The sequence below is a fragment of the Rhinolophus sinicus genome, chromosome 8 (genome assembly GCF_057876585.1).
Source record: "Rhinolophus sinicus isolate RSI-liver-muscle chromosome 8, RSI-T2T, whole genome shotgun sequence".
Taxonomy (NCBI): domain Eukaryota; kingdom Metazoa; phylum Chordata; class Mammalia; order Chiroptera; family Rhinolophidae; genus Rhinolophus; species Rhinolophus sinicus.
The window spans coordinates 61,937,316-61,963,995 of NC_142508.1; the positions used below are offsets into that span (position 1 = coordinate 61,937,316).

The 26,680-nt window shown below is 38.8% G+C and overlaps 1 protein-coding gene across 1 annotated transcript in view; it reads right to left on the reverse strand.

Moving 5' to 3' along the window:
• The window catches only part of PKD1L3 (polycystin 1 like 3, transient receptor potential channel interacting), a 65,920-nt gene that overhangs the window by 3,083 nt on the left and 36,157 nt on the right, over window positions 1-26,680 (reverse strand). Inside the window, exons 22-32 of the mRNA XM_088800260.1 lie at window positions 25,049-25,148; window positions 16,976-17,116; window positions 15,583-15,768; window positions 10,736-11,051; window positions 9,722-9,855; window positions 5,841-5,965; window positions 5,068-5,228; window positions 3,616-3,826; window positions 3,044-3,145; window positions 1,208-1,339; window positions 347-422 (exon numbers count right to left, since the gene is read on the reverse strand). Coding sequence (XP_088656386.1) covers window positions 347-422; window positions 1,208-1,339; window positions 3,044-3,145; window positions 3,616-3,826; window positions 5,068-5,228; window positions 5,841-5,965; window positions 9,722-9,855; window positions 10,736-11,051; window positions 15,583-15,768; window positions 16,976-17,116; window positions 25,049-25,148 — 1,684 coding nt within the window. The remainder of the gene's footprint in view (window positions 1-346; window positions 423-1,207; window positions 1,340-3,043; window positions 3,146-3,615; window positions 3,827-5,067; window positions 5,229-5,840; window positions 5,966-9,721; window positions 9,856-10,735; window positions 11,052-15,582; window positions 15,769-16,975; window positions 17,117-25,048; window positions 25,149-26,680) is intronic.

Sequence of the window (26,680 nt, forward strand, 5' to 3'; positions counted from 1 at the left end):
CAGTGAGTTCACGTTTGACTCCTTTCTACTTCCCACAACCATCCTGGAACATTGTGAGTGTTCTGTGCCTTGCTGCTTTGGCAGCAGAGCCTACTCATGGGCTGTCAGTCACTCTTGCAGCAGTAACCCATTCCTGACAGTGCCAAGATCCATAAACATAAAAACTTTCAGCCAAGGGGATCTTGATTCCTCACTGACTTACAAGATTGAAGTGTATCATAAACACCTATAATTTTCTAAGGTATGCCATGCAAAGGTAAGTATTAGCTTTGAAGTAATGGTAAAGATAGTTCATCTTTTAAAACTTTAGTGTCAATGCCCATTGCTGTCACAGCTGTTTACTCACATGTGTTCTGGTGCTGCTGGATTCCTAATAAATTCGAGAGCCTCTGTAGCAGTATATCTATCAGTGAAGCTTCTGTCTATTGGAAGACAAAAGGAGAAAAGCAAGGAAATTGAAATTGTTGCTAATGATGGCGGAAAAGACCAGATAGAAAAAAAGTCAATATAAATAGTAAAGATACTGTTTCCTTTTAATGATTTGCTGTCAGGCATTGGAGTGTTTCTGCTATGTAATAGTTGAAGGCCAGCTATTTATAGGACAGTGGGTAGAATGTAATGCAGTCTTACTGAGCTGGGTTTCCTAGGAAAATACTTGGCAGAGCTCTGGAGACTCATAAAAGGAATGTGCTGGTTTTGTGCACTGCATCAGTCTGAAGCAGCTACAGTTGAGATCTGCCAGTGGCATAAATGTTTATACAGGTATCCGCTGCTTTTCGAAAGTTCTTTATGCCACTTCACTTTTAGGAAAGACCTATGTTAGTACCTGTTAGTACCTTTCGCGAACCGAAAGAGATCTGAGGAGGACTTTCGCTTTCATTGAAAAGGCGAGAAGTGAAAATAAGTGTTCAGTGTTTGCAGTTTCAGTGAGCTGTTATAGAGGAAGTGTGCACTGGTGTGTGAAATTATACTGTACATACATTGTTTCCACTTTATATAAGCTGTATATGATATCATTCCTGCTTTTACTATATGTTAGTGGTATTTTAGGTTGGATGTGTTACCTGGTAGGTTATTTTTTGGGTCTGAGAAGGCTCAAAAAATTTCCCATATAAATAATGGTAATTCTTAACTTTTATGCCATTTCGGCTCTTGAAAGTTTTCGTATGAGCGCTCTTTCAGATAGCCAAGCCACAGAGTTACCTACCTTAAGGGACTTTCTTTCTTTACCAAAGGACATCAGAATGGCAGAAACAAACAGGTTAATGATCACAAGTAGCATCAAGATGACACTGGTGAGGATCAGAAGGGAGCCCAGGATTGGGTCTAAAGCAATAATCTGGAAAGACAACAAAACACTCTAAGGATAAACACTGACAGTTTAATTTCTACTTTAAAAATGTTAGTTATATGCTAATGTTTGGGATATATTCACACAAGAAAACACATCTGGTGGAAACTGGGGAGAAAAGCAAAACTATTAAAAAGAATACTTTTGAGTGAACAGAAGAGCAAAAATGACTAACACTAAGGGTGTAAAAATAATTGTGCCTTCAGGGCTTTCACAAGAATAAAACAGGCGAGTTGCAAAATTAAAATAATCCAAAGCTTGTGAGTTTTGGCAGTTCTGGAAAATACATCCAAACGTGGGAGCTTCAATGAGTAGCAAAAGCGTATTAAAAGAATAAATGCCAGAAATTACAATGAAAAGTGTCTCTACCAGTCTAAGAAACTTCTACTCTAAACACAGGATCTTTCCAATATCTAACAGGTTAGCCAAAGAAAAGTAGCTTTTAATTTAGTATGTTTTTTCCCCTTCATTATCTTGAAAAGTATAAGTACTGAGTTTTGCCATTCTTTACTTTTCAGAATAAAGAGAGCCTTCTAAAATTTAGGGCTTCACTTGAATGCTTTCCATAACAATCTTATTAATTTAGGTGTTTATTTTTCCCTTGGTATTGGCTCATTCATTGTTGCTACTAGAGCACTGTTTAAAAAAAAACAAAAAACCCAAAAACTTAGATCATGAATACTTATAATACCACTGTGATGGAAAGCTCCGATGTGACAAAACATGTCCTAGTACCAGCCTATCATCCACTTAATTAAAAGTGCTTAATTATATGAAGTTTGGGCAGTCTCTGAGTTTGTGATATAAGACTTTTCCAATAAGTATACTCCATTTCCCCTTCACATTGTATGATTAGAGCAGAAAAGTTTTTTTAAAAATCTCAGAAAGTTAGCAAAAGTTAATTATTTTGATTGTTACTTTTTAACAAGAGCTTTAGTATGTATATAAAGTGTTCCAGGGGTGAGGGCTTCATCCCTAGTGATTGGGACTAGAACCACAACAAAATAGTCCACCCAAAATAGCAGTTATCTTACGAAGGTGGTAACTTTCCATATTAGAAACTATGTTAATTTACCCATTTTAAATACTAACCTTTGAAATAAGCCTTGATGAAAATCTTGCCAGTTTCACTAATTTGAACTGCAAGTTTTTCTTCCCAGATAAAATCTTTATGTATTTGGGACCAAATCCTCATCTGGATTTCCTACTTTGTTTTTTATGTTGAATAGAAAGGGATTTGTGTAGGTAGATACTGGGGGAAAATAATAGGCTCTCTGAAATGAGTATTAACTATAAACAAATACCACAGTTCTTCCTGGAATTATACCTAAATTTTTTTTTCTTTTTTTTCTTTTTTCTTTTTTTTGTCATTTTCATTGTATATTTCAAAGGGCCATTTAGAAAGGGGCAGCAACCCCACGTTAATCTGGCCAGGTAAGAGATCCCAAATTTAAGCCCAGTGTCCTTGGCAATAAGATTAAGGCTACAAGGAGTGAGGGAGGCGGGACTATGTACTTAGGAAGGGACAGGTTTTTGAGTAATAGCCACTCAAAAGCTGTATGGAGAGGTAGTGTCATAAACCAGAATGGCAAAGGATCTAAATTTCCCTTTTCAAGTATGCTGCTTTTATAAACAATTTTACCCTTGTTAGATATAGTAAACAAATAGAGAAGACAGGATGGAGGGTTTCACCTCTTTGTGATTCGAGATTCCTATCAGGAAACCAACAAAAGCCACCACTGAGCTGAAAAAAGTTCTGTAGTCGTAGATGCTCCATCCAAACAGCAGGTTAAACTGAAAAGGAGGAGAAAGACCAGTCAGAGGGGGTAGAGAGTAGTGGAGGCGACTGCAGTTCTTTCTGTCTTGAGGTGCTTGATGATGAGGCCAACAGAACCAAAGGAATGGAAATTGAAGAAATTCCTTAGTGGCCATCCAGTTACTATGCCTAAAAAACACAAAAAATTCCTTTGTAATTACATAATTTTTATATAAATTTATTTGATCAAATTTATTTGACCTTCACATTCTTATGAGCTAAATTTTCTCCCCATTTTAGAGATGAGACACACATCTGAGTTTAAGTCATACTACTAATTAAGTATGGAGCTACAACTAAAACCAGCTTTCTTACTCCACTATCTTTTCTCCAAACTCATTGCCAACTTGAACTGATGATTTTCCATGTAGTGACCCTTTCTGTAAGGGAAGCAACGGGATTCCAAGAGCACAGCACTTAGGAAAAGACACCATGAATGGAGGCTTACAGCAATGGCATAGCCTGTCAGCAGGATCAGGATGACCAGCAAGAAGCTCACCACCTCGTCCCAGGCTTTGCTGAGTGTCCTGTGGATGATCTGCAGCCTGGGGTTATGATGCAGCAGGTTCCATAGCTGTAAAGTTGCCAACAGAACCAGGAAGCCCATGAGGTGAATGACAGCTGAGTTCACTTTTATTGCCTCATAGAAGTTGATGAACCTGTACCGAGGCAGGCTGACAGTTAGGCACTGTGAAGTGTATCTCATTGTCAACTCCTATAATGTCAGTTTCTCTAGGGTTCACACTGCTGAAGTGCAGCTGTTCTTTGAGTCCTGTTAGCGCAAACGCTTGATGTAAGAACTGCCATCCCGTGTGGCCTTCTGTACTTGTGGCTATGAGAGGATTGGCAAAAAACCATGTATTTGGTTGGGAGCTGAAGAAACCTTGAAATGTGACCTCTAGCTGATTTCTTGACTTCAAATTCATCCTGGAAAGTAAACCAAGCCTTCTTTCTTGCTCTGCTTTGAGTTAAATCTCTCTCTCAAAAGGAGATGAGTTAACACAATGAGACATGCAATTATGCTAGTCTGTTTTCTGTAACCCTGATCCTGTACTGTTCTCTGGCAGTAGGTAATTGATCCTCTAATAGGTTTAACAGCTGAGAGTAGACAGATGATTAAACTAGAGGCGAGGGGTGTTACTTACCAATTGGGGTTATTTTTTTTAAAACCAATTAGGTTTTAGTATGTGAGAGATGCATTCATAATTTTATGTTGAAGACCCCCATATATGTGAGCAAGCTGGCACTCTATCACAGTTCTTTTATTGTCTAAGACCTGGGCAGTGCCACACAGCAGCAGGCTGGACCGCAGCTGCCAACATCATTCAAACTGCACAGACCCACTGCCCCTGCATAAACAACCCTCTGTAAGGCCTTCCTGGGACATGGCCTCAGTCCTGTACAGATCAGTGGCCCAGGCTCTTGACCACCGAAAGGTTAGAAAAACACCAGGTGACAATATGTGCTCTCCCCATGAGAAAGACCAGAAAAGGTGCGCAAAGGGACACCAGAATATCTCAGTATGGATGAATGTCCCTACCCGGAAAGCAACCAAATTGGCTATAAAGGATGTACTAAGTGTTGTGGTTTTATTTAAAGAATGATCATTAGTCATGCTTTAGGCTTTATTCCTTGGGCAGCATGATTAATTTGCGGCCCTTGCTATGTGAAAGGCAGAAGAGCTTTTCAACGTGATTAGCAGTAATAGATGGCTTCTAGTTCATTGTTTTCTCTAACATGGACATTAGTCCAAGCTCTGTGTTTAACTCTGGTATTATACAAAAATATAGATCTGGGAGAGCAGTGGAGCAGGAGGGGGAGTTTGAAAGAATACTTGGTTGTAATCAGGAAACTCTGGACATCAAGGAGCAACGTCCTGTGCTCCTTGGCTCCCTCTTACCTGTCACGGTCACAGTGGTGTTGTGCCATGTTTTTCTTATGTAGAGAAATAAGCTTCATGTCAAGCCCCAAGATGACAAAGCTAATAAGAATTATGCTCATGTCCAGAACGTTCTTTTTCTTCGTGAAGAACCTCCACCTCTGCTGTTTCAGCCGGTGACCCTAAACAGACACCACAGTCAACTACTGCTTGCCTGGAAGATTATCCAGGTCTCTCCCTAACGAAGTGTTAGGAACACTGGCAGAGCACTCAGCTGGGGACTTGTTAATCCAACTTGGACATAACGGGTTATGGTCTTGGTTCTGCTCTGCAGTCACTCAGAGCTGCTACTTAGAGGAAAGGTGGCCTTCTCTAATACAACTTTCATGGGTACAGGCATTTTTTTTATTGTTGCTTAAACTTAAGAAACTTCTAAATTCGTTATCAAGCCTGAAGATAAAACATTGTATTTGACTTAAGATACATTCCCTTTTGGGTGCCAGTCATCTGTATTTTTGAGTCCTTGCTCTGTTCATCATACTTTCAGTCTCTTGATATTACCTTATATTAGGGTAATACAACTGTACAAAAAATATTCTTTCTACAGACTTATTTCTTTAACTCTTGAAAATTCAAAGAGCTACTCTGTGGAAAACCAGTCAGCCTTTAACTGAAGTCAAGCTTCTGGAGAGGATCAAAATCGTAGTCATAATTCTAGTAATAGCTCATTGTGGAGCTCCCTAAATAATATCCTGGCAATCTTGAGAATCTTACATCTAACATTTTCAACTCACCTGTATGAAGCCATAGTAACAGACCAGTAAATAATAGAGGACTTGTGAGATGACAGACCAGGCAAAGTCCTTTGATGTCTGAAAGGAAGTTAAAGTGTCCAGTCTTACAGAGGCAAAGACAGCACCTGAGAATAACAAAGAACATTTATAGTCAAGAATAGCCCTTTCCACTTCAAACTCTTTGAAATAACCTCAATTATTCCTGTGTCATCAATTTCAAATGTTTCTGAGGTTCTAAACTTAGTATTTCCTCTAAAGATGTCATGCATGTTAAGTGAGCTCATGTATGCAAAGCTATTGGAGAAATGTGCCGACTGCACTAGAGTCAGTAGAGGGAGAAGATTGTACTTGATCCCACCTCGAGGGCAGTGCAGTGTCAGTCACTTAAAACAGAATTGATGACTGCAATGGAAAAACTGGTGGGGAATTGAATTAAATCTCAGCGTGGCACTTTCGTTTAAAGATATTTAAAATACATTTTCAGAAATTAACCATTAACCATTTCAGATTTATTTTGCATGTATAAAGCACTAATAGTATCCCATGAATACTCAGATGTTTATATAGATAGACTAAAAATAGCTTCAGACTCCACCTGGAAAGACAGATTATTGATATTTTATAAACACATGAAAGGTCTTGTGAATATAATTTTACATAAAACCCCAAAATATTAGAACTAAGGTGCACCCCTTGTAGTAAAAAGTACATTTTAAGAACAAAGGAATTCTGCTTCACATAGGTAGCTCTCAAGACGAACTTTTCCCCATGTTTATTTTACCCCTAGTTTTTTGGTAGTTAACAATAAAAACCGTAGGAAGACTCTCAGGAAGGCTTCACACTCCATTTAGAAGTGTAAGAGCAGTGGTCTCTGTGTGGGTCTGGGAAGAAAAATTTCCTGATTAGAAGTAACATCTGGTGGTAAATGGAAGGACACTTGTGGGCAAATTCTGGGGAGAGAAAAAAGGAGAAAGGAAGTAGGATTAGGACAGACTTCTATTAAAGGTAGGGGAATTGAATGTACCAGTTTCCTTCCAGTCCCTCACCAAATGGCACTACAATGACGAAGAAGGGATAAAAACAAAGATGAAGAAGAGGAGGGCAAATGAGAGTTATAAACTGTTGGAAGTCGGAAAATAGGTGAACGACACTGACCAGATTCAAGAAAGCTGAAACCTAAGCAGTGCAGGAAGCCTAGAAGCAAGCCAATTCTTACCACAAAACCCAGGAAAGGCTGAGGAATTGGAGGCTTCAGGTACCTCTGAAGGTAGAGGATCAAGTGGAACTAAAAATAGAATTGCAAGTTTAAACATAAGCAATTAGATCCCAGATCGCCTCTCTCCGTCACAACTAGGTATTTGCTACACATCCTGCCTTTCATGACCCCAAGACTAGAGGTGTATATTTCCTAGTGATGTTGAACTAGAGAATCTGAACTTACTGGATATCTGCAAGTCTACTGGAAAAGGGAATTAAGAGAAAGTTTACATACTGCATCACGGTGAGGTCCTTCCCAGTCCCCTTTTCTCAGCTGGCTCTAAGAAGTCTTAACAGGCTTATCTCCTCAAGGCAGGAGTTTGGAGAGTCCCTCTCTGAAAACTGCCCAAGAGAAAAGACAGATACCAGCTGAGCTTCTAACCACTTGCTTTTTTTTCTTTTTTTTAAACTGCCTGTCTCTTAAATATGAAAGAACAGCCAGATACTTAAACCTCTAAATTGAAAACTGGAGAGCAAAAGAAAATAGAAAATAAAAATTAAAAAGCTCAGAGGAATTAGAGGAAGTGAAGGAGCTAATAAAAATAAAATGAACCTATAATACAGAGGGTGCCAAAAAATTATACACATTTTAAGAAAGGAAAAAGCTATTAAAATTGTAATATATACCAAAACAAAAGATGAATACAAGTCATGTGGATACATTTTTTTGGCATCTCCCGTATCTTCAGAAAGTTGAGAGGATATTGATTCCCCAAAAGAACAGGAGACTGAAAAAGAAATGAGAACACAATTTTTGGAAATTATAAAAATGAAAAATTCAAATTGTTTAGAACTTGAAGTAATCTCAGAAAGTAGAAGGAAAAGATGGAAAATAAAAGCAAAAACAAGAAAATCAGAGGATCAGTCCAAGAGTTCCTACCTCAAAATTCCAGGAATATCAGAAAAAGAGAACAGAGAAAATAGAGGAGAAATTTACAAAAAAAACACAAGAAATATTCTCAGAACTAAAGGACTCACCATGAGGTCAGGTCCTTTCATAACCCTGGGGACAAAGACAATTCTGAAACCTTTTGGGAGCAGGGGCCTCATCGTATTGCTTAACAGCAAGTAGTATGAGAAACTGAAAGGCAAGGGAGCTATACTTTTCAAAATTCTGTAAAAAAGTTGTACTCAGTCAAATAAGCAATCAAATGTGATAGCAGAAAACAATTGTTTTTGGACATGTAAGGCTTCAAAAAATTTACTTCCCTTACACCCTTTCAGGAAGTTACCATAGGATGTGCTCCAGCAAAATGAGAAAGTAAACCAAGAGAGGAAGACATAGGATCTAGGAGAAATGGGATCCAACAGAGAGGAAAGGGGTAAAGATGATCCTTAGGATGACAGTGAAGGGAGAATCCAGGATAAGAGCTCTAGAGCAGGCCTAGAGAATAACCAATCCAGACTGTGCTAAAAGGATGGAAGCCCCTAGAGAGGGTGTCTCTTAAGATCAAATCATAGGTTATGTGATACTTTTGGATAGAATGAGATTTTTTTTTAAATTTTTTATCAGGGAATATTGGGGAACGGTGTTTCTCCAAGGCTCATCAGCTCCAAGTCGTCCTTCTATCTAGTTGTGGGGAGTGCGCAGCTCACTGGCCCAAGTGGGAACTGAACCGGCAACCCTGCTGTTCAGAGCTCGTGCTCTAACCAGCTGAGCCATCTCATCTGGCCACCCCAGAATGAGATTTTTACTTCTAGGAAGAGTGTGGTGATGAATTAATGATAGAATGCATGCAAAACCAAGCAAATTAAAAAGTAATAAACTCTAGGGAAAACAGTTGTGAAAGAAAGGAAATTGAAATATGTTACATGGCTCATCTTTGGAAAATATTATCACAGTAATGGAAATACTCAATATTAGCCATAGATTATATTACTATATTTGGGAGAATGAGAAAACAGAAAGGTGTGTATGTATGTGTATGTTAGGAGTATGTGTGGGTATAAGAAAGTAAATCATCATCATAAAAAATACTATCTAAAACCGCAGATTCATAAAATAAGCATGTTAATTTTTAAATTCCAAAAGAACCAGTTTAAAAACTGACAGTAGCAGTCTCTGGGGAGCAGGAATGAGGTGGGGAATGAGGACTGCTAGTTTTTGCATTGAACTATTTGACCTTTAAAATTATGTGTAGTAACTTTTAATTAAAATGTCTTGTTGGGTGGCTGGGTGGCTCAGTTGGTTAGAACCCGAGTTCTGGGCAACGGGGCTGCCAATTCCGATTTCCACATGGGCCAGCGAGCTGCGCCCTCTGTAGCTAGAATGACGTCAGTGAGCTGCCACTCAGCTCCCCGGTGGCCAGATAGCTCAGTTGGTTGGAGCGCGGGCTCTCAACCACAAGGTTGCCAGTTCGACTCCCACAAGGGATGGTAGTCTGCGCCCCCTGCAACTAACCACCACCACTGGACCTGGAGCTGAGCTGCGCCCTCCACAACTAAGATCGAAAGAACAACAACTTGACTTGGAAAAAGTCCTGGAAGTACACACTGTTCTCCAATAAAGTCCTGTTCCCTTTCCATAATAAAATCTTAAAAAAAATAAAATGTCTTGTAATGGTATAAGAAATTGGGACTCTGAGATACCCAAGTCACAGAGAGGAGAGAAGAGGCTGTCATACCCACACTGCTGGATTCCAAAATCAGGGTGACTACACAGAACAGGTTCACATTAGCATTGAAGACCACAAATTCCACAAAGAGGCTTCTGGTGAAACGGTCTAGCCAGTGGCTCTGTTCCAGATGTTGCAGGACTCTGGGAAAACAGAAGGACAGCACTGCTACTTTGCCCACTCAACCCTGCAAAGCAGGAAAATGCCCTGGCCTTTCCAGTACTAACTCACACCACCTGAGTAGCTGCATTTCCCAGTCTGGTTCACCTGTACAATATTTCATATGGTTACTAATGCCACGTCTTTCACTAGTGTTAACATGAATATAAATTTAGAAGACTATAAAAATAAAAATCTCACAGTAGTAATCACACCAAGGTTAAATGTTCAAGAACATATTTGGCAATGAAGGTCTGAGGAGGAATTAGTTTTATATGCTGGGTCAACTACTTCTCTATTTGAAGTGTTAAGCTCCTCTTTACTAACAGCTATTCAGTTTTGAGAGGTGTTAAGGGGTGGAAATGGCATTTGGTTGGCATTGTTTTTTATTAATTTCTTGTTATAAACTTAAATGAGAATCATTTTGATTTAGACTTTTTCATACATAATGACAAAGACTCTCAGGATTCATATACAAAACGATAAGTCTCTGGCAATTTAATTTTGGCATTTGAATTTTGGATTGATGGTGGTCCATGAAGGGCAGTGTTTTATATTTGATGAGTACAGTTTGCCTAAGCTAGAGTTACCTGAGTTTAACTGCAGCTAGAATTGAAATTGATGTTTTTCCAGATGAGAAAAGTAATGAGAATTGGCAAACCAAAACATACCTGGTAGTTTGAAGTTGAATAAGGAAATTGTTCAACTAAAAGACATTTCCTTAATAGTATAAAAGTCAGCAGGTTTCACAGTTTAGTAGCATGGTGGCTGTCAGAACTCACACGGGTCACTAATTCCTTCTCGTCCTAGAATGGACAGAAGCAGACATCTTGACCCTTTTGTTTAGGGCTCAGGCTTGCTCACCTGATCGCAGTAGTGGAGTTTCTTCCAAGTCTGACAACATATCCTCCTCCTGAGTAAGTTGCAAATTCCCCTTGGATGGGATAGCCACCCAGTGTCTCCTGATTCTGATAATGCCAAATGCTGTCTGCTTTTGTGCTGTTTGCTTCAAGGGGCTGCCAGTTAACCCCGTAGTTCTCTGTATCCTCCAGATCTTGGTGAGATGTCTTCACTTGTTCTTGGGGAAACATTCCAATTGGAAAGACTTTGGCACCAGGAGTGCGAATCTGACGAAGGAGAACGTTGCCCAAAAGAAAGGCGTTCCCGTCAGTAATAAATCCTAAAGAGAGAGTACAAGGAGCCACTGTAAAAACTGCGTCATTCAGTTAGTAACAAAAAATGAACATTTTGACCACTATCTTTAAAAACACTTTAGGAGTTTCTAGCAAATGCAAACAGATTTTTTTAAAAAGGGTATGCAAGTAAAAAAAAGGAAGTAAAATGATAATTTGTAGATAATGATCTAGATAGATGATGAGAATCAAATGAAACGTCAGCAAGATGGTGGGATATGAGATTTCTGCTTGTATCTCCTCAATAATAATTTGGCAGCCATCCAGACAAACGTGCCTTTGTGGGAGCTTTGGGATTTAAGGAGGCAATTCTGAAACTCCCGTGGAGTCCAAGACCAACAAGTCCGTTTTGAGAAGGGAGGTCCCACACAGTTGGCTGACTCACCAATTGTGGGCCAGGCTACAGACCTAGAAATAGTTTTGTCATCCTGTGGACTTAGCTCCAGTGCCATCTGACCTCGGTCCTGCCACCAGCACTATATCCAAGGGACCCAGGAGGAGTCACTTGTGCCTCAGATAATAGGCGTGCGGACGTCAGCCCCGTGACCCAGCTCTAGTCCCTCTCAGCCATGGTCCAGGAGCCCCTGGAGGCAAGCTCACCAAACACTCTGACTGAAGATCCTGCAACAGCCATATAACTTTCCACACCAAAAACAAAATAAAACAGGTAACTGTGAGATGGAAATGTTAATTAGCTCGATTGTGGTAATCATTTCACAATGTATTTGTATACCAAAACAGCATATTGTACCTTAAACATACGCAGTTTTTGACAATTATATCTCAAGAAGTCTGGGAGAAAAAGAATCAACCTAAAAATTATTACTTACAAAAAGATAATTCAGCAAAGTGGCTGGGTACTAAATATAAAGAAATCAATAGTCTTCATATAACCAAGCAATATTTACTTAGAAGGTATAGAGAAATAAAAGATCTCATTTACAACAGCAACACAAAAGGTAAACTAAACCTAACGAGATGTGCAAGAATTATATGAAGCGCAATTTTGAATGTTACTAAGGATGAGATGAAAATAGAAAAGCATACCATATTCCCAGATAGGAAAAGAACATCATAAAGATAGCAGTTCCCTAAATTACTTTGTTAGTTTGTATCTATATAAATATCTAAATCTATATCTACAACTAAATAACCTCTTAACACATAAAAGATTCCCACTTATCAAAATAAGCAAACAAAACCAAGCAGCCCAATGACAGATGGGCAAAGATGATGGAACGATATTCATTCAGTCTTTCAATCAGTACGTACTGAGCGCTCACATATAGCAGGTCCTGTTCTATTAACAGGTGCTGGGACACAGCAGTGGACGAGAGAGCCCCTCCCTGTCCACAGAGAGCTCACATCTGAGGAGGGAGAGAGGCAATAATCAGACAGTATTCAGGTACTGCTAGTGCTGTGAAGAAAAGTCAAGTAGGATGAAGGGGTGGAGAGTTTTGTGGGGAGGGAGCAGCACTTTTCATTTAGGAGGAAGGGTGATTAGAGAAAGTTTCTCTGAGGGGGTGGCTTTTAAGAGAAACTAATAAATGCGGATATCAATCAGGGCAACAGCAAGTTCTAAGCCTGCCAGGCGACAACACACTTGGTGTATCTGGGGAGAGCACAGAAGCTTGCGTAGCTGAAGCAGAGTGAATGAGGGTGAGAGGGGTAGGAGATGAAATAACAGACGTTGCTGGGGGCCAGACTGCGCAGGCCCTTGTAAGCTTTGGAAAGGGTTTGGGATTTTAAATGTGATGGAATCCATTGGGACATTTTGAACAAGGGAGCAACACAGATTTATGTTTTAAACAAAATAACATGGGGAGGATGGAATGAAGAAGGGCAAGAACAGAGGCAAGTTTTGCCCATGTGGGAGGTGAAAAATAGTACCTTATTTTAGTTTTAACTTGTATTTTCTCATGAGTGCAGTCGCAAAGCCTTTCGTAGATTTCAAAGCTATGTGTATTGTTTGAAAACACCAATTTTCATGGGGCTGTTGGAGACGTATACATTGCTCATGGGAGTGTAACTGGTACAACTAAGGAGAACAATTTGGCAATAATCTTTCTAAATTAAAAATGTATATATATTTTTAGCAAATCTTTTCAAGATATTTATCTTACAGATATATTTATACACATGTGAAATACATATGTAAAATGGTATTAATGGTAACATTGCTAACAATAAAAGATTGGCAACTATCAAATGTTTATCAATTAGGAGCTGGTTATATAAATTATGGTACATCCATACAATGGAATACTATATAGTAAGTGAATAAAACATACTAGGGATAGCTTTTATATACTGGAACAATTTCCAGGTAAATTATTAAGGGAAAACAGCAAAATGCATGACAATGTTTATAGTATGCTACCATTTATCCTTAAATATATTTGCAAATATAGATTACCTCTGAAAAAATATAAAATAAATTGGGCATGTAGTTGCCTCTTGGAAATAGAAAAGGGGGATCATGGAACAAAGGAGAGTTGCACAATATACAGTTGTACATTGAATTTTCTCCATATTCATGTTTTAATTATTAACAAATATTTTAATATGAAAGAATGATTATGTTAGAGAATTTGGTAGGAAAAGGTTTGCAGTAGTTATTAAAGGACAGAGTTCTGCAGAAGATAAAAGAGAAAGGTAAGAAGTGACAACCTTCAAATGTGGTCTCACTTTGTATTTCCTAAATGAAAAATATACACAACTATGCTAAATTTTGATCAGTTGTTTTCCATCTCGAAGAAAGTCAAAAGAGAAAAATCAAGCTTAAATTACTGCAAGAGAAATTTAAATTCAATCCTACAAAGAAAAAGACCTTTCCCTAAATGTGAATAAACACTGGACCATGCTATTTAGGACAGTTATGTATTTACAAGATAGAGATTATCTGCCGTGAACGGCTTGGGCTTCAATGTTCCTGAAAGTAACTGGACTAATATGACTGGGCTACAGCAATTCTGAAAGTAAAGAGTTTTCGGAGATGAAGAGATAACCATTTTAGTGCCAATTTTGACTATGCTTCACCCATGTTTACTTAGTTCTACTTGTTTATCTACATGTACAGAATGCTGTTGTTTTTATATGTCCAGGTAACTCATGTTCCTTTGTGGGTCTAGCAGATTAGCCTAAGCTCCAGTTGCCACAGTTAATAATAACAGCTAACACTTATCCAGTGAATAATACTATGTGCTAATACACTGTTCTAAACACTTAGATCTACTAAGCTTCTGATCTTCATATTAATCTTATAGGGTAGATCCTAAGATTAGCCCCACTGTGTAGATGGGGAAACTAAGGTGCAGAAGGTTGAGGAATTTACCCAAGAACACACTTCTGGTAAGTGGAGAGCAAGGATGTGCATGCACCCAGGAGTCTGGCTTCTGGGTCTGTGCTTTTGGACCATGACACTGAACTGCAGAACCAACGAGTCCAAGAAGAGAGCTATGCCTCTCATGATGGCACTGGCCTTAGCCCCCCACAGCTCAGTTTCCTTTTTATCTAGTTAGTATTTTCTTTAGCATAGACAGTTACAGACTGGAATGGAATGTGCCCTGAACCTAGAACTGTTGTCATCTAAAACCGAACTACAAAGAACATGCAATGAACAGGAGTTGCCATCTGTAAAAACTCTCCTAACTGCACCTCGTACACCTTTCAGTAAAAACTAAATGTTTGCTGAGATGAACATGTCTTTTGGATTTCTTTCAGGAACCTAGGAAATGTTCCAAATCCCAACAGGAAGCCACCAATCCTCAGATAAATGAATGCGACACATTTCCAGAATATAGCTTACTTAATAAGATATAAAGTAATAATATGACAAAGTGTTGGTAACTGGTGAAAAACATTGAACAAGAAGTGTTCCTCAGGAAAGAGATTTTTTTTTTAGCATTTCTCTAACACTGCCCAGGGCAAAGCATACCAGCTCCTCTCAGTGGTGAGGTTCTTTGAGGATACAAACCATATTATGTCCATCTTTTTATCATTCACGTCTAGGACAGTTCCCAGCATATGAGATGTTCAATACGTATTTGTGGAACTGGACTGGATAACCACATAAAAGTTACAGACATGTCACAGACTTAGACAAGACTGCACATCAGGCAATATATCAAAATATGATCTGGTGTGGAGATCTTTCTGGTCACCCTTTTCCTGGTTCTGTGCTCACTACATGTGGTTCCCTCCTTCACAAGAAGGCAGTCCCAAGAATCACTCCCGTTACTCTTCATGCTTTAAGTGAATAAATTCTCATTCTTGTTTATCAGTCTCTTCTGAGACTCAGCAGTGGGAATCGGCCCCTTGGGCCTGATCACCCTTGACTGAAGTGACAAACCTGAGCCTGCTTAGATGAGGTCTAAGGAGTGGATCCTTGGGGGGGCCCCATAGAGGTGCAGCCATATTGAAAAAGTCAGCGACCTTTCTCCAGTGTTCTAATGTGTCATGGTAGGGGTATTTGGAAAATTCACTGTGCCCCAGCTGGGCCCAGGACTGTGTTCTTACCTCTGTAATGTCCGTACAGGTTAGGAAGGAGGGTGTGACTGGCCCAGGGGTAGAAATGCTTAAGAAGTTTGATCTCTGAAAAACGGTGAGAAAAGCTCTTCAGGAGAGCTTGATGGAGGTAAAATCTACTGGAGTTCTGTGCAGAGTAGACTGTAGTCATCAACAGGATGAGGAAGGCGATTTGTACTATTATAGAAGAGGAAAAAATAACCATTGAGCATTTAGCTTAGAAAGCCTCTACAACTTTTCTTCATTTTTCCTAAACCTATATAGACTTTCATACGTCAAAAACAGTCAAAAATTGGCAGTTTCATATGGTTCTACCTAATCATTGTAAACAGATAAGCCAAAGCATTTGGCTCTTAGTGCTAATCAATATACAGAGGGTACCAAAAAAATGTATACACATTTTAGGAAAGGAAAAAACTATTAAAATTGTAATATTCAATATATATCTATACTAAAAGATGAATACAATCATGTTTGACGTCTGCTATTACAAGAGGTGCTAAAGTGGTTACCATCAGCGTCCAGACACTTACGATTTACGGCAAATTACTGCTTGAGCAACATTGACCAAAGTGTCCACTTGTATACTTTTTTTTGGCACCCCTGGTATATTTTACTGGGGGTGCCAAAGATGTATACACATGACTTGTATTCATCTTTTGTTATCGGTATATATTAAGTATTACAATTTTAATGTAGTATTTTCCTTTCTTAAAATATGTATACATTTTTTGGCACCCTCTGTATATATTCCTTCCCAGAATTATTCTGCCACTAATTAGAAATTTTACTTAAAATCCCACACTAAAATTGTGTATTTTAATTCTCAGAACTAAATGCCCCCCAAACCCTCCTCCTTGCTCTTTTCCCCCTCTTATTCCCCCTCTCTACCAGTGCTCACCAGAAGGGAAGGCATGTATGTTCAAAACAGAATTTGTCTTCTTTGGTTCTGGGAATGCGAACACTAGCTGTGCTGAATCAGTTACTTTGTACTGACAGGATAACCATTTTTCAAAGCACATTCATTTTTCCTCCACCCTGTCAAGTATGTATTAGGTTGGTGCAAAAGTAATTTTAAAAGGTGTTTTAAAAGGTTAAAAATAATTGCAAAAAATTCAATTACTTTTGCACTGACCTAATAGATCGTTTTGTTGTTAGATTTCCTAGGTAGAGAAAGTGACTTATTCAAGCACTCAGAGCTCAAGACTCCAAGTTCAGGAATCTTTCCATTTACCATACCACCTTGTTTACTGGAACCCAGAATTTTAAAGATGACTATCTTAAAATGCCTTTCCCCGGTCTATATTTTCCATTTTACTCTCACTCCCACTCTCCTTGCTGGGAAACGTGCTGCAGTACCAACATGCTGCCATTATCTCCATACCCAAAGTATCTCCTGTCAGCTTGAAAAGTTTCTTCTCTTTCAAGGTTCCTTCTGGGCGCTTAACTGGACTGTTAATAGATGGGGCTACATAGATGGGGTTCTTCTTATCTCTTGAACCAGGTAATGATGAAGAACATTTTGCTGTCGAAAATTCAAATATAGGCCAAAAAATGTTATATTTCATTAAGCAGTTATTCACTAACATTTGTTGAGAATCTACTATGAGATGAAGTGTTGAAACAAAAAAGCTAACTAAGCAGTGCTTCTCAAACTAACGTGAAGGACTTCTTTAAAAACATTCCAGTCCATAAGGGACTGGTACTTTTGTAAAATACAATAAAAATTAATTACTAGAAAAGTGAAATAGAACAGAGGCCTATAAAATACAAGCTCCATTTTGAAAATTAGATTCAAAAGACCTAAAATTAGTCTGCCCAACTGCTATAAAAGTTTAGAAATTGCTTACTCTCAATTTCTGTACTTATCTTGGACTAGAAAACAGTTCTAGTCAGAGGACCACATGTTGGAAGATGTTTTAGAGTGCTACTCAAATTTTAACGTGTATAGGAATCATCTGGTAATTTTGTTAAATGCAGATTCTGGGGTGAGGCCTAAGATTCTGCATTTCTGACAATTCCAGGATATGCCAATATTACTAATTACAACATTTACTGCCACAGAACATCCTATTTTACATTCTATTTGAAGCGACACTAGTGCCTTACCACTCGCTGAGGAAGTCAAACAGAACGACTTTACTTCCTGTTTTACAACAAGTGTGATCACTTCCACTCCTCATTGCACTAATCTATATTCAAAACTGTATAGGGAAATCTGGATTCAACCTCTGCCTACTTCTTGATCTAATATTTTTCTATGACTACCACGCATTGTAAAAATGCCTCTCTACAGCCTCCATTTATGACTCCCAAAAGCACATGTAGAAGCCCCTACCATTGGCCCCCATCTGTAGCTCTTGCAGCTGTTATTACTTCCACTAGGGGGCTATGGTATGCCGTGAGTTACAATAATGCTAACCCCCTAACTTTATAGCATACCTACCTCTTCCTAATAGTATCCTTAGGAGCCTAACTATAACCACTTCTATCTGTCTACACCACACAGACTTAAAAATCACTCATCGCATCACTCTCCCATCGGCCGTGTAGCACTAATAATTGGAGCTATCTTTATTCAAACACCTTGAAGCTACACAGGAACCACAGCCCTGATAATCACACACTGCCTTACATCCTCAATACTATTCTGCCAAGCAAACTCAAATTATGAACAAATTCATAGCTAAACTATAATTTTAGCTAGCAGCCTACAAACAATTCTTCCACTGATAGCAGTATGATGACTATTGGCTTTACCCTCAACAATTAATTTAATTGTAGAATTATTCGTAGATAACATCAACATTCTTATGGTCTAATATTTCTATCATTTTTATAGGAGCTAACATTGTTATTACCACCCTATATTCCCTCTACATATTAATTATGACACAACGAGAAAAACACACATCACATTAACATTAAATCATCCTTCATACAAGAAAATACCCTCATAAAAATATGCTTGCTGCCCCCTCTACTCCTATGCACCAACCCTAAAATTGTTTTGGGAACTTTGTACTGTAAATATAGTTTAATGAAAACATAAGATTGTGAATTAATAATAGAAACTAAAAATTCTTATTTACCAAAAAAGTATGCAAGAACTGCTAATTCATGCCTCCATATATAACTGTATGGCTTTTTCAAACTTTTAAAGGATAGGAGTTATACATTGGTCTTTGGAGCCAAAAAACTGTTGCTACTCCAAATAAAAGTAATGAATCTATTTGCCTCCTCAATACTAATTCCCTCTACTTATACTAATCCCATTAATCATAACAATGACTTCTAATATTTATAAAAGCAAGACATATCTTCATTATATAAAAACTACAATTTCATATACCTTTATCACTAGACTAATCTCAGCAATATTTATCTAATCAGGCTAGGAAATAATCATCTCAAATTGACATTGAGTTAACTATTCAAACTAAAAATAACACTTAGCTTCAAGCTAGACTAATTCTCAATAATATTTATACCAATAGCACCATTTGTCACATGATCGATCATAGAATTCTCAGCATGATATATACATTCACCCTAAATTTAACCTATTTTAAAAATATGTCCTTACATTTCTCATTACAATACTAATCTTAGTCACCACTAACAATCTTTCAACTATTCACTGGATGAGGATTCTATCATTCTTACTAATCAGGTGATGACATAGTTGTACAGACACAAGCACCACAGCTCTCTAAGCAATCTTATAAATCTGCGCCATCAGATTTATTATGCCAATGGCATGATTTTTATTCAATTTTAACTCATGAAATCTTCAACAGATTTTACTCAACCTTAGCAATACTAATGTCCCACTGGCTGGGCTCCTCCTAGCTGCAACTGGAAAATCTGCCCCATTTGGACTTCACCCATGATTTCCACTACAGGAGGCCCTATACCCATCTCAGCCCTATTCCACTCAAGGATAATAGTCATAGCAGGCATTTTCCTACTAATCTGATTTTACCCATTAACAGAAAACCACAAGCTTATCCAAACAGTATTATGCTTAGGAGCCATTACCACCTTTTCTACCTTAAGCCAGCTGGGCCTACTAATAGTGACCATCGGCATTTACCAACCACATCTAGCATTTCCCCACAGCTGCACACTTACACTCTTGACTGCTATGCTACTCTTATGTCCCGGGTCTATTACCCATAACCTAAACAACAAACAAGATGTTGGAAGAACAGGTGGCCTAGTCAACGCACTCCCTTCACCACAACCGCACTCATCATTGAGGCCTAGCACTAGCAGGAGCGCCGTTCCTCACAGGAGCCCACCCCAAAGCCTTAATCAGTGAAACCGCTAAGACATCACATCCCGATGCCTGAGCCCTGCTAGTCACCCTTGTTGCCATTTCCCTAACAGCTGTCTACAGTACTCCAATCTTCTTCACACTCCTAGGACAACCACACTTTCCTACTCAATTAATGAAAATAACTCTCCCCTAACAAACTGTTAAACATCTCAGTCAGAAGCATCTTTACTGGTTTCTTTATTTCTAACAATATTTCCCCAACACTATTCCACAGATAACTATGCCTTATTATCTGAAACTAACAGTCCTAGATGTGAGTTTCTGGTAAAACTGTTCTGGGAGCATTTCTGTCTGGTTTCATTGTGAATGTGTAAGATCCATAACATAGGCCTCCCATGTGTAAAAACAGGCAGATAAAGAATAGGAGTAACTGTTCTAGGCTTGGTTCTGGCACTTGAACTCAACCTTATAACACAAAATCTAAAATTATCCTTCAAACCTATTCAAATTCTCTAAACTTCCTGGATATTTTCTACCATACACCACCTCCCACCATTCATGAACTTATCAGCAAGCCAAAAATCAGCATCACTACTGCTTGACCTAATCTGATTAGAAAATGCTTTGCCAAAATCAATCTCCCAATTCCAAATAAAAGCTTCTACACTAGAACCGAAAAGGCCTAGTCAAATTGTACTTCTCTTTTCTCATTGCACTGACCCTAGGCCTGATTATACTTAGTTTCTATGAGTAATTTCTCACTGAAAAATCCAGAATCCCCAATATTATGAACAACCCACTCCCCTAGCCCATTAAACTTCAACAAAACCTCCACCTCATTTTTTAGTGTACAAAATTCATGTAACTTCTATAATTAAACCAGAGAGAAATGCTCTCAGGATAGTTTTACTAGAAACTCACATCTCAGGATATTGTTCAGTAGCTATAACAGTTGTATAACCAAAGACTACTAACATTCTCCCTAAATTAAAAATACTATTAAGCCCCAAAAGGCCATTTAAAATTCATCACAATCTGACAACCAAACCTACCACTCACAATTAACCCAAGTCCCACATAAATTGGTGAGGGGTTTGAAGAAAACCCTACAAAACTAACCACAAATTAATATTGTGTATTAAAATAAATACGTGGCATTATTCTTACATGAGATCTATCCGTAACCAGTGACATGACAAATCATCATTGTATTTCAACTGTAAGAACAGTAATGAACAACATCCTAAAATTCCACGCACTAATTAAAATGATCAACAACCCATTCATTGACCTACCAGCTCCATCACCTATCTCCTGATGATGAAACTTCAGATCTCTTCTAGGAATCTGCCTAGTCCTGCAAATCCTAACAGGACTTTTCCTAGCTCTACATTACACACCAGACACTATCACTGCTCTCCTCCGTAACCTGCATGGGCTGGGATGTAAACTATGGCTGAATTATCTGGTATCTACATGCCAGTGGAGCATCCTTCTTCTTTATCTGCCTGTTTTTACACATGGGATGAGGCCTATATTATGGGTCTTACACATTCACAGAGACCTGGAACATGGGAATCATTTTATTAGTTACTGTAATTGCGACAACACTGATAGGTTGTGTACTACCATGAGATCAAATATCTTTCTGAGGGGCAACAGTCATTACAAATCTTTCGGCAGTCCGTTACCTCTGAACCAGCCTTGTCAAGTGAGTCTGAGGAGGAGTCTCAGTTAACAAAGCCACCCTCAGCCGATTCTTTGCCTTCCACTTCATCCTTCCATTTATTATCTCAGCTCTAGTAAACGTACTTCTACTATTTTTTTACAAAACAGGATCCAACCACCCAACTGGAATCGCATCTGACAGACAAAATTCTCTCCTATCCGTACTACACAATCAAATATATCCTGGAACTTTTACTCCTAATTTTAACATTATTCACATTAGTCCTATTTTCACCTGACCTCCTAGGAGACCCGGACACCACCTCTACCCCAGCTAACCCCTTAAATACTCCCCCACACATTAAGCCAGAATGGTATTTCCTATTTGCCTATGCAAACCTATGATCCCTTCCCAACAAACCAGAGGCATACTAGTCCTAATTTTCTCAATCTTAGTCCTCGTCATTATCCCAATACACCATACATCAAAACACTGAAGCACTAAACTAAGCAAATTAAATTTAAAAATTATTAAACCTTAGAAAATAAAATTTTATGCTAAAACAAACAAACAAACAAAAACCCAGAAAACCCCACTGAAGCATAGCCTCAGCCAATGCCTGTTCTGACTACTAGTAGCAGGCTTACTAACACTGATGTAAACTGGGGGACAACCAGTTGAACAGCCATTTATCATCATTGGCCAGCCAGCATCTATTCTATTCTTTTTCCTTATTTTGTACTAAGGCCCCTCACAAATATTAGAGAAAGCTACCTCGGAAAATGGAGAGTCTCTGTAGTATATCTAGTACCTTGGTCTCATAAACCAGAAAGAAGGGGAGCAACAATTCCCCCTAGGACTCAACAAAGAAGCCCAAGCTCCACTGTCATTACCCAAAGCTGAAATTCTACTTAAACTACCTGAAGCACCCTATATGAGTGGGATGAAATTAATCCTATGTGTTACGCCAGTATCGAAATATTTTACAAATTCACCCATCACTATGTATTTTGTGCATTAAACTATATGCCACATATATAACACATAAATGATATATAGTACATACTTATGTATTATATAATCATACATTATTTACCCCATAAACATGTATGAAGGTGTGATAAAAAATATGGTGAATGTTTAAATTAAGAAAAAAAATAAAAAAAATTACAGTAGAAGACACATTACCATTAATCCCCCTCAAAGTACTCCCCCTCTCTTTGGACACACTTATCTCATTGTTCTTGCCACTTTCTGAAACAGTTCTGGAAGTCCTCTTTCATGAGTATCTTTATTTGCACTGTTGTGGCTGCCTCAATGTCCTAAAGTGATTCAAAGCGTTTACTTTTCATGGTCATTTTGATTTGGGGAAGAGCTAGAAGTCGCATGGTGCCAGATCCGGTGAATAAGGAAGATGAGGACACACTGTAATGTCTTTGAGTGAAATTGCTGTACCAGAAGCCACATGTGACATAGAGCCTTTCCGTTGTGATCACAAAATACAGTGAATGCTGCTGCCGAGTGCCATCCAACAGAAAGGCAGGGATCTTCAATAGGGGAAGCGGTGCGTCGAAGCTTAGTAACAGGGTGTAACAAATTTCAACTTGTTCAGTACAGTCAGTAGGGTGTGAAACAAGGTATGTTTTAAAGTGTGCCATAAATCATCCTCCACCATGACAACACTCCGTGTCACACATAGCTTCTAGTATGGCAATTTCTGTCAAATAAAAACGTTACAGTGTGTCCTCCTCCACCTTATTCACCAGATCTGGCACCATGCAACTTCTGGCTCTTCTCCAAAGTCAAAATGATTCAGGACATCGAGGCAGCCACGACAGCACAACTCAAGACACTGACTAAAGAGGACTTCCAGAACTGCTTCAGAAAGTGGCAAGAATGATGGGATAAGTGTGTTCAAAGTGAGGCAGAGTATTCTATGGAGGATTAAAGGCAATGTGTCTTTTACTGTAATAATTTTTTTAAATTAAAAAAAATTATCACAGTAAAAGTAATACTGTAATCACACCTTGTACATCAATCTCTATATATTACATAATACATAACTGGTCCTCGGACATACATTTAACTTTATCACATGCATATCCACATCACAATAATGTTTGATATTACATAGTACATATCATTTCTTTTACATACATTAAGCCAAATCATTTCCAGTCAACATGTGTATCACAGCCTAGAACAGTTCTTAACTACCAAGCCCTGAGAAACTAGCAACACTTCCACAAACATACCCCTCTTCTCGCCCCACGCCCATCAGTCATGGGGGTCTATATATGAACTACAAACAACATCTGGTTCTTATTTCAGGACCACCTCACCTAAAATTGCCCGCTTTCCCCTTAAATAAGACTTCTCAATGGGTTAGTAACTAAGCAGCGTATGCCGACACATAACTGTAGTATCATGCCTCTCCTGTTTTTAAAATTTTGGGTATGCTAGGATTCAGGGGGAGGCAGAGAGAGGGAGAGGAGAGAGTGGAGTGGAGGTTGGGAAAGGCATCACAGAAGAAGTAACATTTGATATTTGTTTTGAAGTATTATAGTCAGATAGAACTCTCCAGATGGACATGGACGAGGATAAGAAAAAAATAAGTCATTTTAGGCAGATGGGAACAGCAATTCAAGAACATGGAGAAATGAAATGAGGACTATAAAGACTTATAGTTGGCTTATTAATTTTTTTAATTTCATAAGGAATGGGGTGTGGCTACCCCTCAGTAGTGTGTCCACTGCTGAGCTTAAGAAATCTGTGCCTGCCAACACCGTCTGCTGTGTACCTCTGCGGTGCTATCACTGGTTTCCTTCAGAGAGGTAACCCTCTCCTGAATTTTGGAGTTTATCATTTCCATGCATTTCTTCATAAAAAAAAAAATCCTCCAAGCAAGACATGCATTATTTTGCATGATTTAAAATATTGTGTTAATTTTTCTGCAAGTTGCTTTTCTGCCCTCCACTGTGTTTGCGCAGCTTGTCCACATGTATAAGTAGCTCTAGTCAGTTACAGGGTAGACTCTCTCAGGCTTGGTGACTGAATGTGGGGAATAAGAGAGGAATTTAGGATTACTGTGACATTTTGAGAGAATGGCAATGCTCTTAATGGAGATGAGAAAATATAGGGAAGTAGATTTGTGGGGCAGGCAAGTATGTGTGTGGGGAGCACGTTCAACTTGAGATGCCTGCAGGCATTCAGATGCAGATGATGAGCAGCTGGCAACAACACGTGGGGCTCAGGAGTGAGGAAGAGATTGAGGAGACCCAGAACACAGGGAGAGCTGGAGCACTGAGGGAGAGGGTGACAGGGTCTAGGGAGGAATGTGGAATGAGTATTGGTTGGCCCTGGGCACTGGAGGAGGAGCAACCAGCTGATTAAAGATCCCCCAGTGGACAAAACTGCCTGAGTCAGTGAGTCAGCTACATGCACTGTTCTGATACAATCCGCCCTTCGCAAAATTAGATATTAGTACTTAGAACTACTTGAATTACCTGAGAGTGCCAAGATCCTCATCGTTTGTTGTTCCTTCTCTTTGGCAAACCATGGAATCCTGTTCAGAATCAGCGAAAATAACAATGTGAAGAAGATTACCTAGACAGGAAAATCATAGGAGAAACTAATGAGCAAATATTACAGGATCCAAGAAGGTGACATCATCATGTAAAGATGAAGGTATTATTAATAAATTTCGATTATTCGGCCATTTTTATGGAAAACTGAGGATTAAATAATTTCATAATTATTTTTGCATAATCATGGGACCTAGAAGGGTCCCAAGTGTCTAAATAAATGCTAGTATTTGTATTTTTGCCTGTAGTCTTTAATCTGCTTGGCTAGGATGGCTTAAACTATGAAATGATTTGTGATGATTTGTCTAAGCTGTTCAATAACACCTGTCTTTGGAAGTCCTTTGATGAGCTAGACTGAAGAAGCTACACTTCCAAGTTTCAAGGATTAAATCTGTTTTGCTAAAGAAGTCATGGAATCTTAGAATTGAGTATGATCTTAAGTATTCCCCACTTCTTAAATTTTCATGGCAGAGGAAAGTGCTCCAGTTCTCAGGAGAATAAAGGACACGTTGATATTCCACACACCGTTTCCCCCACCTTACCTCACAGGGGAAAATCTGTGCAGGTGATTCCCTCCCTCTTTCCGGGCTGGCCTACCTACAGGTGGACCATTCTGCTCTGCCCCGGCTTGCAGGGTGGGCCAACTGGGCCAGGGCCAGGCCTGAAGCCTAGAGGAGGGTTTCTTGCTGCTTCTACTTTTGGAGTTTAATGGATTTCAGGCAGCAATTCTGGGTGTGTCTGCTCTGAAGACTTACGGTCGCCCCCTAGTGGACTGGCCCGAGGACTACACTGGGGGAAAGGAGTAGAAAGTACACCTGGCCATGAGTCCAATTGAAATCTCCCCTGAACAGCTAGGCCCAGTTTGTACTTGATGTAATCATAGTTAACATGGTAACTGAGGTTTGAACTGTCTTGCTGGGAAACTGTTGTTATTTAACTAGACCATGCTAACTGGAATTTACGCACACTGAAACAGTGCAAAGCCAGGACTGCCTGTATTCCAGCACATATCACCTAAAAATCCAGACATTCTTATACCATTCTCAAACTTAAGGAAATTATCAATAGTTTCCTAGAATAGCCTATCCATATTAAAATGTCTCATTTATTCAAAAGATCTACAACAGTCCTACTCCATTCATATTTTTTATGATATTGACTTTTCAAAGAAACTAGCTTTTTTTCCTCAGAATGAACCAATCCAAGTGTGACTCAGGGGCCAGCAGCGTCAGCATCACCTTGGAACTCGTCAGGAATGCAGAGTCTTGGGTCCCATCCCAGAACTGCTATTCTCCATTTCAGTGTGTGTCTTTTAAAATTAATTATGCCTGGAACTAGTTGAGATCTTTCAACAGATAAATTCAATATTTCTTTGCCAATAGTGGAATGTTTTTCAACTGTCTAATTGTTACCACTCCTATTATCTGCATGCTGGTTACCCTAGACCTACTGTCTACGTGTCTATTTCTTCATGATTTCAACATTTTTATACATGTTTTATGTTTTGTATTATTTTATTTTATCTTCCTGGTCATCAATTTGGGTCTCAATAGT